The sequence below is a fragment of the Bufo gargarizans genome, chromosome 5 (assembly GCF_014858855.1).
Source record: "Bufo gargarizans isolate SCDJY-AF-19 chromosome 5, ASM1485885v1, whole genome shotgun sequence".
NCBI classification, from domain to species: Eukaryota; Metazoa; Chordata; class Amphibia; order Anura; family Bufonidae; genus Bufo; species Bufo gargarizans.
This window is the reverse complement of record NC_058084.1, coordinates 460049307-460065967: the sequence shown is the minus strand read 5'-3', so window position 1 is coordinate 460065967 and position 16661 is coordinate 460049307. Positions and strand designations below refer to the sequence as shown.

At 45.8% G+C, this 16661-nt stretch overlaps 1 protein-coding gene across 5 annotated transcripts in view; it reads right to left on the bottom strand.

Moving 5' to 3' along the window:
* Positions 1 to 1694: 1694 nt before the first annotated feature.
* The window catches only part of CRPPA (CDP-L-ribitol pyrophosphorylase A), a 184198-nt gene continuing 169231 nt past the window's right edge, over positions 1695 to 16661 (bottom strand). For all 5 annotated transcript variants that reach the window (XM_044294010.1, XM_044294012.1, XM_044294011.1 and 2 more), the window contains one exon: positions 1695 to 2087. In XM_044294010.1, coding sequence (XP_044149945.1) covers positions 1983 to 2087 — 105 coding nt within the window. In that variant the 3' untranslated portion in view covers positions 1695 to 1982. The remainder of the gene's footprint in view (positions 2088 to 16661) is intronic.

The following is a 16661-nucleotide window of genomic DNA, read 5'->3' as shown; positions in this document are numbered from 1 at the left end:
ATATTTAAAGCGTTAAGTAAAACATTTTAATTGCCTTTGGTCTCTAACAAAGCGACATGTTTTATACCAGTTTCTTTTAGTTCTGCTACATCTGTATATCCAGATGGCTGAAGCTCCAAGAACGGCCTCCAGATGGCGCTGCAGCTCTACCGTTTCTGCGAGTCTTTTAGTTCCGTCAGTGTACTTGGCTCTTAAAAGAAACATCCCGTGATCCTATATATCACTTTCCAGGTTTCTGACACATTTTTGGAGGATCAAAAAAAAAATTTGAATGGCAATAAAAACAAAGAACAATTGTAGGAAAGACGTTTCGGAGCCAAACTCTGGAAGGTAGAATAAAGAGATCATTTACCCACCAATTACATTGGGATATCTTTGATCTGGTGCTAGGACCGCCACTCCCAAATCAATTACAGACGGCAGGCTTCCTTCCTCTGCTCTCTTCTGCTCCACCTAAGGTAATAGAGATAAATCCCACTGACCTTATTTGCAGCATTCCTCTCTTGATCACAGGTTTATGTGCAGACACATTTAATGTGCTCTAATCTCAAAGCCGCAGCAATATCTGCTTAACAATGGCAGCAGGGAAGAGGGGTCATGTTACTGGAACATCCCACCCATTAGTAAATTAAGTTCTTCATTGGGAACACACGATCTTGCCTTCTACTCCAGTCACATCTAAAGCTGCATGTAACATTTTTCTGGTTCTCCTTTGGACTCTGTCGTCATCGGTGCTGACAGACACGCCTCTGGCCTATGCATAACCATAGGTCACAAATCAGATGGACATTGATACAATGTAGCAACATTTTACAGACTGCAGATTGGAGATAGTCATGGTGACATCAAACCCCCTTCATGTGCCAGAGTGGAGAGACGTCCCATTTGATGAAGTGAGACAACCCCTTTAAGGTGAACCTCCCCTTTTAGTAAATAATGACATATAATACTGAGTGACTTTGCAAAAAGCTCAATTTATTTTGCACCGAGTTATCTTCTGTTGCATGCCTCACAAAAGAAGTAGCTACATTCCAAAATCAGCTCTGCTACATCCATACAATTTTAAAGTGGTTTCCAATTATTCTAAGGCTACATGCACAAAACCGTATGTCTTTTGCGGTCCGCAAATTGCAGATCCGCAAAAAAAACGGATGACATTCCGTATGACATCCGTTTTTTTTTTTTGCGGATCCATTGTAATAATGCCTATCCTTGTCCGCAAACTAGAAAAAAATAGGACATGCAATATTTTTTTGGGCGGAGCTGTGTGCTGTCGGACCCATTGAAATGAATGGGTCCGCATCCTGTCCGCAAAAAAAATGGATCGGACACGGAAACAAAATACGGTCGTGTGCATGAGGCCTAAGTCATAGCATAGCAGTCACACAAAAAAAGGAGCCACCTCATCAAAAATGTGCGCCCAGGATAAGGGCTCATGCACGAGGCCGTTGTTCAGCTGTTCCGGCACGGAAGCACTCCGTTCCGCAACTGACCTTCCGGATTGCGGACCCATTCAAGTGAATGGGTCCGCATCCGTGATGCAGTGACTGCACTCTGTTTGCGGGGCGCAATACGGGCACAGCTGCGTGCATGAGCCCTAATACAGTGTACAGCCCAAATGGTATTCTGTTCAATGCGCCAGAAAACTACCCTGTTATTATCCAGCTGTTTTGGGTGTTTTTTCACAAACTCAGCCCTGCTACACCAGTAAGTGCACACACAGACGTAGCAGCAAAGCTGACTTTGTCATTTATGAGTGAGCAGAACCGATTGTGATATCAAAGCTCATTATAACAAATGACAAACTGAGCTCTGCTACATCTGTGCATGGGTTTGCATTACTAGTGCAAGAAGGCAATGCATGTGTTTTGGCGACTTCAGCCGCTTGGCTTATAACCTGCTGCTCTATAATAAGCCGAGTGGCCCTTTAAAGCTCCAGTCACAACACTGTGCCTCCGTCCAGAGGCTCCGCAAGACCTTTTTCACGCGACCATTACTTGACCAGTGAGCGCAGGGTTCCTGTCCGTGATCAGAGCAGAGATGATCTCGGAGGCCTGACGGACGCCATCTTCAAGCTCTGACTCCTCCTGTGTAGAAAAAAGGAAAACGTTCTCAGTTTGACAGTTTTGGATTTCCTCAAACAATACATTTTTTTTAAAGGAGCAACTTTTCCCCAAAACCATTTTAAAGGGAATCTGACACCAGCGACCTTCCTATACACATAGCTGTGGTTCACCCGATTAAAACGCTGTTCTTCTCCGTTCCCAGAGTTATGACACTTTTACTTAATTTGGGCCTTTGGTGCAATGAGAGCGTCACCCGTTGCTCTTGTTTCACCCAAGCTCCGCTCATTCCTGTTGCCGGCCCCTCACGCTATCACTGACTGGCCTTGTCAATCAAAGTAACTACCCACAGTCCTCCAGGGATATTACGCTTTAAATAATCGTATATCCATCCTAGACCCCCAGAAGTATTAACCCATAATCACCCCAGACCTCCAGGGATATTAGAAATTAACCCATGACCACCCAATGCCTCCAAGGTTTTTAGATATTAACCAATAAACACGCCCAGACCTTCATGGATATTAAATATTAACTCATAACTACCCACAGTCCTCCAGGGATATTACATTCTAACCAATATTTACCCTAGACCTGCATGGATATTAGATATTAACCCATAACCACCCCTAGACCTTCAAGGATATTAAATATTACCGCATATGCATCCTAGACCTCCAGGGATATTAGATATTAACCCTTTAACACCCAAGACCTCCAGGGGGATATTAGATATTAACCCTTTAACACCCTAGACCTCCAGGGATATTAGAAATTTACCCATAACCACCCAATGCCTCCAAGGTTTTTAGATAGTAACCAATAAACACCCCCCCAGGCCTCCAGGGATATTAAATATTAACTCATAACTACCCATAGTCCTCCAGGGATATTATATTCTAACCAATATTTACCCAGACCTCCAGGGATATTAGATATTAACCCATAACCACCCCTAGACCCCCAGGGATATTAGATATTAACCCTTTAACACCCTAGACCTCCAGGGATATTAGAAATTTACCCATAACCACCCAATGCCTCCAAGGTTTTTAGATAGTAACCAATAAACACCCCCCCAGGCCTCCAGGGATATTAAATATTAACTCATAACTACCCATAGTCCTCCAGGGATATTATATTCTAACCAATATTTACCCCAGACCTCCAGGGATATTAGATATTAACCCATAACCACCCCTAGACCTCCAGGGATATTAGATATTAACCCTTTAACACCCTAGACCTCCAGGGATATTAGAAATTTACCCATAACCACCCAATGCCTCCAAGGTTTTTAGATAGTAACCAATAAACACCCCCCCAGGCCTCCAGGGATATTAAATATTAACTCATAACTACCCATAGTCCTCCAGGGATATTATATTCTAACCAATATTTACCCCAGACCTCCAGGGATATTAGATATTAACCCATAACCACCCCTAGACCTCCAGGGATATTAGATATTAACACATATGCATCCGAGACCTCCAGGGGTATTAGATATTAACACAGCCCCCTCCCCCCCTTGACCTCCATGGATATTAGATAATAACTCATAACCAGCAGTGCTGGGTTCTAATACGACCAAGGACAACATCTGCATGGAGTTTGTATGTTCTCCCCGTGTTTGCGCGCGTTTCTTCCGAGTTCTCTGGTTTCCTACTACACTCCGAAGACAGACTGATAGGGAATCTAGATCGTGAGCCTCCACTGGGGACAGTAAGTGATAATAATGTCTGTAAAGTTCTGCGGAATATACCACCGCTATATAAGTGACTAGAATAAATAACCACCCTAGACCTCCAGGGAGAGTAGTAGACATTAACCCATAACAATCCAAGACCGCCAGGGACACAAGAAATGAACCACTACCCAGTCTCCTCCAGGGATATTAGATATTATACCACTAGAACAGACCGCGGCATATCAGCGCAAGATGAGGACAACGTCTCTAAAGCTACTCACGATGCATAGAAGTAAAATAATAGATGCACTAACTATTCTTCATGAGACATTTTCCAAAAGTCTCAGGTTTGATTACTCTTTTCCTTTGTGCAGCCCCATATGTGACCCCCAAATTGCTTCCACATTTCCCTAAACTCTCACAGTCCAGACTACGGTGAACCTGGATGAACTAAGCACCATGAGAGTAGTAGTGTTATTGCTCTATTGACCTCCTTAGTTCCGGACATGCTGCAGAAGGGCGGCCATAATTCAGAGGGGACAAGAATCTAAGGGCCACGCCCTATTGGGAGCCATGAAAAATATCATATTATTATCCTATCCTTGGGGGGCGACGTCTGACACTGAGGGTTAGGCTAGGGCTACACCACGACATGAGTCGCGCGACACATAGGGCACTGCTACATGTGTCGCGCAACGATTTTTATAATGCGACATACGACATGCTGCGACTGCGACTCAACAGTCGCAGAAAAATCCATCTTGGACACCATAGACTATCATTATAAAAATTGGCACGTGACATTGGTGCGAAAAAATGTTTGTGGTTTAGCGCTAGCCTTAGGCTCCTGCAGCTCTGCTGAGGGTTATGCTCCTGCAGCTGGCTACACACAGTGTCCTTGATAATGAGCCCGGCAGCCATTTCATCTTTGAGGCAACCGATCACAACAAGATTAGCTGTTAGATTAACCCTTAGTCTCCTTTCACAAGGGCGAGTATTCCACGCGGGTGCAATGCGTGACCTGAACGCATTGCACCCGCACTGAATCCTGACCCATTCATTTCAATGGGGCTGTGCACATGAGCGGTGACATCAGCACGGGTCCCGCTGAATGCGGGTTTCCCGCAATGCACCCTGAACGCATCCGGCCCTCACCCGTGACGCCCGTGTGAAAGAGGCCTTACAGTGAACAGTTTCCATTAAACATCAATTTTCTAAGTTAACCGGATCCTAAATTCTGTGCTGATTGATTCCTTAAACCTTTAGTGCAATGTGAGGTACATGCGGAGTATGGAGAGGGCTCAGGAGCTCGGCCCGCTCCAAACTTGGCAGGTGCAGAAATACTGAATTATTGAAGTCTATTGTACAAGCATTCGCACGTTCAAGTCCCTTTGGGGGACTAAAAGAAAAGAACTAAAAAAAAATGGGTTAATGAAGTTTCTAACAATATTAAAATTCAAAGGAAACCCCTTTTATCCATTTACCACATAACAAAAAAGAATAAACATAATTGGTACTGCAATATTACAATATGACATTATTCTGTTCTGTAAAAAATAGAAATGGAAACACGGCCTCCAAAATTGGCTTGGTCCTTAAGGGGTTAATTACAGACCTTTACATTCCCAAGTTACATGAGAAAAAGCCTACTCCCATCGCTAGGGGAAGCTGGGGAGCTTAGTGCATACTGACTACCTGCAGCCACCACTAGGAGGAGCTCAGGAGCTTACTGCATACTGACTACCTGCAGCCACCACTAGATGGAGCTTACTGCATACTGGTATCCTCAAGCTACCACTAGAGTGAGCTCAGGAGCTTACTGCATACTGACTACTTGCAGTCAACACTAGGAGGAGCTCAGGAGCTTACTGCATACTGACTACCTGCAGCCACCACTAGGAGGCGCTCAGGAGCTTACTGCATACTGACTACCTGCAGCCACCACTAGGAGGAGCTCAGGAGCTTACTGCATACTGACTACCTGCAGCCACCACTAGGAGGCGACTCAGAGCACTGCTACTGCATACTGACTACCTGCAGCCACCACTAGGAGGAGCTCAGGAGCTTACTGCATACTGACTACCTGCAGCCACCACTAGGAGGAGCTCAGGAGCTTACTGCATACTGACTACCTGCAGCCACCACTAGGAGGAGCTCAGGAGCTTACTGCATACTGACTACCTGCAGCCACCACTAGGAGGAGCTCAGGAGCTTACTGCATACTGACTACCTGCAGTCACCACTGGGAGGAGCTCAGGAGCTTACTGCATACTGACTACCTGCAGTCCCTACTAGATGGAGCTTACTGCATACTGGTAACCTGCAGCTACCACTAGGGTGAGCTCAGGAGCTTACTGCATACTGGTAACCTGCAGCTACCACTAGAGTGAGCTCAGGAGCTTACACTGACTACCTGCAGCCACCACTAGATGGAGCTTACTGCATACTGGTAACCTGCAGCTACCACTAGGATGAGCTCAGGAGCTTATTGCATACTGACTATTTGCAGCCACCACTAGGGTGAGCTCAGGAGCTTACTGGTTACTGGCTACTTGCAGCCACCAGTAGGAAGAGCTCAGGAGCTTATTGCATACCAGTAACCTGAATCTACCACTAGGGGGAGCTCTGAAGCTAACTTTATACTGTCTAACTGCAGCCACCAATAGGGGGACCAAAGGAGCTTACTGCATAGTAGCTATCTGCAGACACCACTAGGGGGAGCTCTGAAGCTTACTGCATAGTAGCTGGCTGCAGACACCACTAGGGGGAGCTGTGAAGCTTACTGCATAGTAGCTGTCTGTAGACACCACTAGGGGGAGCTGTGAAGCTTACTGCATAGTAGCTGTCTGCAGACACCACTAGGGGGAGCTCTGAAGCTTACTGCATAGTAGCTGGCTGCAGACACCACTAGGGGGAGCTGTGAAGCTTACTGCATAGTAGCTGTCTGTAGACACCACTAGGGGGAGCTGTGAAGCTTACTGCATAGTAGCTGTCTGCAGACACCACTAGGGGGAGCTCTGAAGCTTACTGCATAGTAGCTGGCTGCAGACACCACTAGGGGGAGTTCTGAAGCTTACTGCATAGTAGCTGGCTGCAGACACCACTAGGGGGAGCTGTGAAGCTTACTGCATAGTAGCTGTCTGTAGACACCACTAGGGGGAGCTGTGAAGCTTACTGCATAGTAGCTGTCTGCAGACACCACTAGGGGGAGCTCTGAAGCTTACTGCATAGTAGCTGGCTGCAGACACCACTAGGGGGAGTTCTGAAGCTTACTGCACACTGGTTACCTCCAATCACCACTTGGGGGGAGGTCAGGAAATTACTGCATACTGGCTGACTTCAGCCACCACTAGGGGGAGTTTAGGAGCTTACTGCATACTGGCTGACTTCAGCCACCACTAGGGGGAGTTTAGGAGCTTACTGCAGACTGGCTGCCTTCAGCCACCACTAGCTCAGGAGCTAAATACATACTGTGTATTATTGAGTTCAGTGTATGACAGTATACAGCGCCCCCTGATGGTGGCTGCAAGGAACCAAAACTTTAACATTTACCTATTTGTTTACATAGGGGATTGGGAGCTCTGTATCTGAAATAATCCATAGAATCCAGTCCTATCTCCAGAATGGGGATCCTTCGAACCCCATCCTGCCTCTTACTGCCGCATCTAGATGGAGAATTAATCAGGATGTGACCACACCTGATGATCTGGCACCAGACCGATGCTGGATTAAAGGAATCCTACCCCATATATGTATTTATGAAGTGTACTGTGTGTAGAACCAGATTATAAAGCGATAAATCTGGATTATATTACGGTTCACACTCTCCTGTCACTCCTCAAGTGGAGCTCTTAATTTTATATTGATACAATTATGTCCGGGCCGCACCACTCGCTGCCGGAGGGGGGGGGGTCTGCACTCGGCTTCTTACCATAAATAGTTTACTCGTCTGGTCGTGTTATGACTTTACAGGCGGCCGTGTAGAACGGGACACGGAAACAGACGCCAACTGTGACTTCGAATCGAGCCACAAACAAATATCTTGCCTTGACCGACCACCCGCAATTGCTCCCCCACCCCTTATAATTGGACCAGACCTACGCAGTACGCTAGGCGGCTCCTCGCCCCACAAAAAAAAAAAAACTCTAGGAAAATAAACTGACCTTGAAAGTACAACTGTGTCAATGTCCAGGACTTCAGGAAAAGTGAAGGTTTAGGTTATAACGCCCCCCCCCCCTCGGACCCCCGTAAAGTATACAGTGTCAGGGTCTGCATCGATTAAAAGGCCCAGGCGGAAGGCGGCTTTAATTAAATTTGTTGGGTTTTCCCTTTTTGCCTGTGAACATAGAAATAATATTTTTCCATATTAACTGGATACAGTTATGTTCTCAAGATGTAAAGAAACAGGACAGACGGGTGGGATGATGGGAGTCAAGATGTCTGCACTGTGCGGAGGGGGGGAGAGCGCCACCCTGTGCTGGCTTTACAGATACTGGGAAGCTTTAAGTGAAGGCAGGACAGGTCCCACACATGTGCCATTTTAATACTGGGGTCTTACGTGGCAGGGGGGGTTTTGGCACTCTCCCAAGGCCCGTATTTTAGACCGGCTACACACCCAGAGGTATCTATGACACTGGATCAATTGGAGGCTTTCTACATGAGCCCCAGAATTTTATTCACTTTCTCCGAGCAGACTACACATGATGGGAGTGATCCCCCATTCACAGCCGCCCCTCCACCTACTAAAAACTTATCATACAAATCAGGAGCAGAGACTAAGAAAAACAAGAAAAATGGAAGTAAAAAAAAATTCCTTTAATCCGCCACCTGATTTTATTAGTCCAGTGATCCAGAATATTTCATCGCCTGGTGCCTTTCTGTTCCCAGAAATTTCACTGTACTGATGACAAAATGCAATAAACTATACAAATCCTGATTAGTAGGAATGATACAATCCTTAAAGGTACTCTCCTGGTTAAGCTGAGGAACCTCGGGGGAGGAGCTTGACATCTATCATTGTATTCCTGTGTCATGCTCTGCCCACTCAGGCTACAACACAAAGGATCACTTTTGTCTAGAGTGTTTCTTTAACTGCTCCCCACAATCACGTTGTCACATGATCCGTTTCACAAATGTATAAGACATGTACGAAAATAGTATGATCACCACCCGGAGCCACAGCCCAGAAACTGCTACCAATCTTCTCTAACCGCTCCGTGTGGTAGGAAGCTAAGGCTACCCCTAGATTCTTCACCACAGCCTGCTGCAAAGGGACCCAGGTTACATCTGCGGAGTAGATAATAAATGAAAACTGGTGCAAGCTCGCTAGAAGCAGACCTACCGGAATGACCAAGGTGAAGAGGGTAGTAGACAAGCAGGGTCAGAACTAGGAGAGACGAAGAGGCCCATACAGCAGACAAGGGGTTAATCTGGACACTAGCCATTGTCAGAATATCAGAAGCAGTCAATGCAGCAGACAAGGGGTTAATCCACAGTCTGTACACAGGGGGGTTCAAAATACAGAGGAGCAAAGTGATCGCCAGCAGAGGAGCAAACTTAAATACCCCGCCTAGTTCTGGCAATGGACGCTAATCCAGGAACTGATACTGTAGGTTGACCAGCCGGAGCTCCACTGGTCAGCACGGCAACTTCCCTGCACAGACTGGCACAGAATTTTTGATCTTCTGATCCATCGGAAGAAAAGTTATTAAGAAAAAAAATGATCCTGTAAAAAAACGGATCCTGAGCATCACTTATGCACATTTGGCATCTGTTTGAGTTATTTGAGACTGAGATCCGGTATCTTAGACGGAAAAAAGAGTCAGGCATCAAGGACTTTCGCGCAGGACTTTTTTTTTCCCCGTCTTGAAAAACGGATCTCAGACGGAAATGGCTCAAACGGATGCCAAATGTGCATAAGTGATGCTCAGGATCCTTTTTTTTTTTACAGGATCCGAAAAAACTGTGATGTGAACTCTCCCTAACCAGTGTTTGTACCAACGCTCGTTAGCGATAATCTGCCAGTGTAAAGTTGCCGCTGATTATACGAAGAGCAAGCAAAAGATTCGTTCATCGGGTAACAGGACCGTTGGTGCGGATACCTAAATCCTTGTTTGCCGGCTGCAGATTGAGGCGTCTAAACAGCCTCTGCTGCCGGCAAACAATCATTCTGTATGGGTACAAGCCATCCCTCCTCTCCCATACTGTGGAGGTGATCGCTGCATATAAATGCTGCATTCTCCTCTACTGACAAGCAAGCGATTGTCCGGAAGGAACGCTTCCTTCCTGGCAATCGCTTGCTACATCGGGCAATGTAAAGGGGCCTTAAATGATAGCATTCTGGCTACCATCAGAAGTATTTGTTTTCGGGTGGAGCTTAGTGCATACAGTATTTTTATTGAGTGCAATGTATAAGCAGTATGCAGAAACTCCCCCTAGTGGTGGCTGCAAGTAATCAGAATGTTACCATTTCACCCCCAATGACCAGACACATTTTTGCACACATGGTGGTTTAACGGCCCTGACTTTTTTCTTGTTGTTGGGCTACCAAAATAATTTTGTGCATTTTTTTCTTAAATACATACATCTGTTTATTAGTGCATTTTTAGAGATTTTATTTTTCTGTTTTTATTTTGAATAAACGGGGGATATGGGGGGGAGGGAATTTAGCGCCAGAATGCTGGTGCCAAACAGTTGCATATTTTTCTGCAAAGCCTAAGCTGTAAGAACACACGCTCCATTTCTGGGGGGAAAAGATGGGAGGGGCTGGAGGAGGCGGGGCCTGGGCACTGGGATAAAACCTCTGCCTGCTCCAGGCAGGTGCGCGGATGGCCTGAGATGCGCCACAATTATTACTAGTCACCAGTGGAGCACAGATTAAAGCTTATTGCACACCGTGGCCGTATTGCGGAACGCATTTGCGGATCCGCAATACACGGGCACCGTTCCGTGCAAATTCCGCATCACGGATGCGGACAGATTCACTAAAATGGGTCGGCAAATCCGGAGTTGCGGAACAGAAGCACGGAACAGAACCCTACGGGAGCACTACGAAGTGCTTCCGTGGGGTTTCGTCCCGTACATCCGTCCCGCAAAAAGATAAAACATGTCCTATCTTTTTGAGGAACGGCCAGATTGCGGACCCACTAAAGTGAACGGTGGGTGTTCGTGCATTGCGGGTCGTGTGCAAGAGGCCTAAGGCCGACGTATAAAGCACTGGTGTAGATAAATGTGCCCCTATGTCTAAGCGGGGGATTTGCAGCTCTGTATGAGAAAACGCAGCTCTGACTGCTCTACAGATATAAGTGAATCGAGAATTTCGGAATAAAAAAAGGGGCTAAATGTTGAAGACGCTCACGTTGAGCAGGTTATTTTTGTGGGTTTACCCCAGACTTGTTGACAGCAAATACTGAATTCTGGAGCCAGGGACACATGTGCTTTCTGTTAACCCGTGACAATCTGCATCCAGTTATCCGCTCGTCAAGTCGTTTTTCTTCAGCTCGTGGGGAGACGTCTTCACACGGATGACCAGGTCTCGGGGTAATCCACATGAAAAGGACCTTCAGGCGGCTACAAGGGCCACAGCACTAAATAACCAGGAGATTTCCCTCTAAAGCCAAAAATCCGCAGTAAATCACTAGAATGGGAAGCGGTACAAGCTCTAACCCAACTTTTCCAGACTCCTGAATGGCAAATGTGGAAACCCTGTATCAGAGTGAAAGAGCAAGACATGACGAGGTAGACTTACCACTCAGGAGCTGGGGAAAGCCGGGTGACAACCCCTTTGTATTTGACGGTGTATGCCTATTGTATACATAGCAACACTGAGGTATAATAACAGAAAGCTTCACTACTCTGCCCTGGAAGGGGCCACCTTAACAGCTCACACACAGATTATCACCCAGCTTTCCTGTATACCTGAACGGCCAATCTAATTATACAGTGATAATTCCCCCGACTCTTAATCTTGAAGCAGATCTGCCATTCCTCTACATGACAGGAGAGGTCAACTAGTTGATTGCAAAAGGTTGATATCACTTATATAACTCAATAATCGCTGCATGCATCGTGAAAAGCAACCTGCAATATGGTACTGATTATACATTGCATTACTGATCCTGAGTTACATCCTGTATTATACCCCAGAGCTGCACTCACTATTCTGCTGGTGCAGTCACTGTGTGCATACATTACTTATCCTGTACTGATCCTGAGTTACATCCTGTATTATACTCCAGAGCTGCACTCACTATTCTGCTGGTGCACTCACTGTGTACATACATTACATTACTTATCCTGTACTGATCCTGAGTTACATCCTGTATTATACTCCAGAGCTGCACTCACTATTCTGCTGGTGCAGTCACTGTATACATACATTACTTATCCTGTACTGATCCTGAGTTACATCCTGTATTATACTCCAGAGCTGCACTCACTATTCTGTTGGTGCAGTCACTGTGTACATACATTACATTACTTATCCTGTACTGATCCTGAGTTACATCCTGTATTATACTCCAGAGCTGCACTCACTATTCTGCTGGTGCAGTCACTGTGTACATACATTACTTATCCTGTACTAATCCTGAGCTACATCCTGTATTATACTCCAGAGCTGCACTCACTATACTGCTGGTGGAGTCACTGTGCACATACATTACTTATCCTGTACTGATCCTGAGTTACATCCTGTATTATACTCCAGAGCTGCACTCACTATTCTGCTGGTGGAGTCACTGTGTACATACATTACATTACTTATCCTGTACTGATCCTGAGTTACATCCTGTATTATACTCCAGAGCTGCACTCACTATTCTGCTGGTGCAGTCACTGTGTACATACATTACTTATCCTGTACTGATCCTGAGTTACATCCTGTATTATACTCCAGAGCTGCACTCACTATTCTGCTCCGTATATTTATATGTACACTGTAACAGTGCATGTCCTCACCCTGGTGGATACATTGTGGCATTCTCTTTGTGTTCTCGGGGCAGACGCTGTGACTTTGGCTCCATGTGGATACAATTTTACAGAACACATGGACACTTTATTATCATCTCCACAAGGCAATCTCAAACTTGAACTTTTTCTAACCCTAAAGATCAAACACAGAGTGGAGGTGACGTCAACCCCAAAATACAACACTCTGACAAGATTAATCAGCTAAAAGCCACATCGTCAGCGGCGGTGCTTCTACCTATACATCAGTCACTGCTCCGCCTGGGAATCCTGGATGGCATCCAATATATCTGCTGCAGCTTCCACAGGAGATGCCACCCAACTTTCCTCGACTTCTGAATGGTGAACCCGTCTTATCATGCAGTGGTAGATGCTACATAACTGGGCAGGTCTGCAGTACAGCTACATCGAAAAAATGGAAACTAACCTAACATAAAGGGTGAGCAGAAAATATATTTTTTCATTATGTATTTTAGACACAACATAGCCGCTGATCACATTATATACAGAAATTAATCCAAACAAGCAAAGCTGCAGTGTAAAGCATAGGGAGGGACAGAACAGCAGCCTGAGCCTCTGATGAGACAGGAGGTGGATGTCAAACGCCTTTGGATTCAGATAGCAATCTATTGCTTCATTCTAGAGGGGAGAAAAAGCACTTTTAATCCTTATGCAAATGAGCAGATAAGTGCACCAAGGGCAGGCCTGGGCCACCCTGTGCACCCTTTCTCATCCAGCTTCCTCTGAGTGTCTTGGGCCCGCCCTCGGTGCACTTAACTCCTCATTTGCATATGTATAGTATTTTTTTTCTCCAGAATGAAGCAACAAATCCCTAAATGAAAGGTATCATTACATTCAGCTGAGCTAGCCCTACTAGGCAGCATAGAGCCTGGTCTAACAGTGGAATTCCTTGGGGACAGATTCCCTTTAAAGGGGTTGTCCAAAAATGTATGAAATTGGCCTGAGAGGAGGAAATGATATATATATATATCCATTACTTACCTGTAACCCCCCCCCCCCCTGTCTCCAGCAACCCAGAAGTCCCGTACCGTACACCGTTCATCTGACTGCTGCAGCCGATCGCTGGCCTCAGCAGGCACACTTGAATGACCGCTCAGGCCAGTGATTAGTACATCGATGGGCCGTCAGTGCTTCAGGACCTGCTGGAGCCGCGGGTATTCAGTGGGTAAGTAATGTTTAGGCCACTTTCATAAAATCCTGGACAACCCTGTTAAATCTAAAAAATAAATATATATCAATGACTTAGGGAAAATCCAACATAGACATCAGGACTGAAGACCACCCGAGCCGCGTCCAACAACCTGCTTCAAGAAGCGGCCAAACAAAATGTATCCTTGGAAGAAAAACCTGATGGAAGCGGCCAAAAAACGCTGAAGTATTTGTTTTCTTGTCCATGGGCACACAATCGTGGGTTAATTGATGACCGTCCCATGTGAATTTTTTTGGGGGAAAAAGCTGTGCGGATGGCACGGCGTTCCTTACCTCGCCTTACGTCTCATTACCGCCAATTATGTAAAGAATTATGTGTACGACTTCCTCAAGATTTTTATTTTTTTTTCAAGAATTTCAACTTCTCAGGTGGAAGCAATTATATAACTCAAGGACCACCACAATGTATCCTGGGAGTGGACGGGCCCCGGCCGGCGAGCTGCGCCAATCAATTAGATGGCGTGTTACTGTAAGCAAAAAGGAATGGTAACGAGCCCGAGTTTATTTTATTGTGGTCGGGGGGGGGGCCTGTACGTAAGACGATCGCCGACTTATCCGTAAGTCAAAAAAAATAAATGGCTGCAGTCTGCCACTGCGTCCCCGGCTGTAGAAAAATAACAGGCTGTGATGGATTTCGGGATTGATGATGAGGAGAATGAATGAAGAACGGATCTGAAGGTAACTTTTGCAAGTACAGCGTCTAGAATGTGTCTAAAATGAAAAAAATATATATAACATTTTATTGCCATTGAAAGGGGAGTGTGGGAGTGTGGGCTGTCATGTGGACGTTCTTAAAGGGGTTGTCTCATCTAAGACATTGGTGGCAGAATATGCCACCAAAGTCAGATAGATATGGTACCACCTCTGGGATCTGCACCTATCTCCAGAATGAGACCCCCATAGTGAGCGGAGACCACCCTCCATTCATTTCTATGGGACGACTGAAATTTTTTGGAACTTCTATACAATTGAATGGAGAGCATGTCGAGCATGCACAGAGTGCTCTCCTCCACTTTCGGGCCCCGTTCTGGAGATAGGACCCAGAGATAGGACCCACACCAATCTGACATTGGTGACATATCCTAGTGCCTTCACTTTCTGTGAAATATATAGGGGGAGAAAAGGTAACAGTGCACCCGAGTCCTGGTATTGGAAGGGGTCGAAGGGACCTCTTCTAAACGGCACATGGTATGAGGAAAGGGGAGGGGGCACGTTACTGATTTTGCATTAGGACCCAGGAGTCTGTAACTGGTAGAACAGATTTGAGGAAGGTACGGTGCCTGCAAGCAAATAGGTGATGGGAGACCACTGACAACTTGTCAAGGACGCACTAAGACGGACGTCCCGGTGACAGTGATTGGCAAGAGATCTGTGAGACTGGCAACACGTGGTTTGATCTGACAGGTTTTACTTGTGGATCAATAGGCGTCTGTGTTGTTTTTGGTAATGGCCATACCCCTTGCCTCCAGGTGTTGCTATTAGGGTCATTTAACCTTCCTTATTTATAGTTGCTTCTCCCACAATGCTGTGCGGTTTAAAGCTTCTGTGCCTGTGGATTCTGTGTGTTTGGATCTCAGCTGAGTTCCTGGTGCTTCCATAGCCCCTTTGAAGTTAAGTCTTTCGTTTCCCTTTTGTATTTTGTTTGGGTTCTGTGTGTTGCATTCCCCTACTGTTTATATTAGGCCTGAAGAAGACTCCTGTTCATCCTTCCTTTTGGAGAAACAGGTAGTCTCGTCCCTGCCATTAGTACCAGGGTCCTATAGGGTTAGATAGGACTCTAGGTATTCCTGCGTATGAACTCACCTACCTTTGGGGTCTGTTCATACTGGTAGTGAGTCAGGATTTTGGTTAGGGTTTTCACTAGGAGGTGTCCATCTTCCTTCCCTAGTTCTCAGGCCTGATTCCATGTTCCCCCCTTCCCTCCTATGTTTGGTGTGGTGTTTCCCTCCCACACCGAAGCGTGACACAACTCTCCAAAGCCTCCAAGATGCCTGATGATAGTTGTAACTATACCCCCAGGGCCCCAGAATAAGAGGCAGCCCAGCCTCCATTTTCCTACAGTTCTGAATGGTAAATCAGTCCATTTCTGCAATGGTACACCGGATATCTGGGCACCTGGCCATGTATCTGTGAGGTGTCGACATTCAGTAGTCTTTGAAAGCTGGATTAAACCCTTATAAAGGCAGCCATGTTGGTGGCAGTTTTTGCATTTCATTCTTCTATAGGGAAATTACCCTACACCTTGCTTGTTGAATCCCCATACAATAAAGCAATAGTTGGGATTCATGGGAACGCTCCATTAGACTGTCATCCCCAGCTGTGTTTATGTGTCAGGATATCCCCACTGATTAACTAATCATCCGCACAATTTCCCTCTGTCGGGGCAGACGCTGCTGATGGAGCCTCAAGTCTGTATATTTTTCCTTTAAATCAAATACAATTGGCTCGATATTGAGTTTACTTGCCTGACATGTGGATGTCTACACCAAATAATGACACATGAAACTTAACATATCTTTATATTCAGAGCAGCACAGAGAATTTCAGGAGAGCAGTTTGTTGGTCTTATTGGAGGTCAGGGACTCCCAGCAGCATAGGCTGCAGCTATATTGGTTTCTAATGACACAAAAGCGAGAGGAGAAGCTAGTTACATCCTTCTGTCACTTATGTTACCACGGATATTAAACTTTCCAACATTCCTCATATTTCAA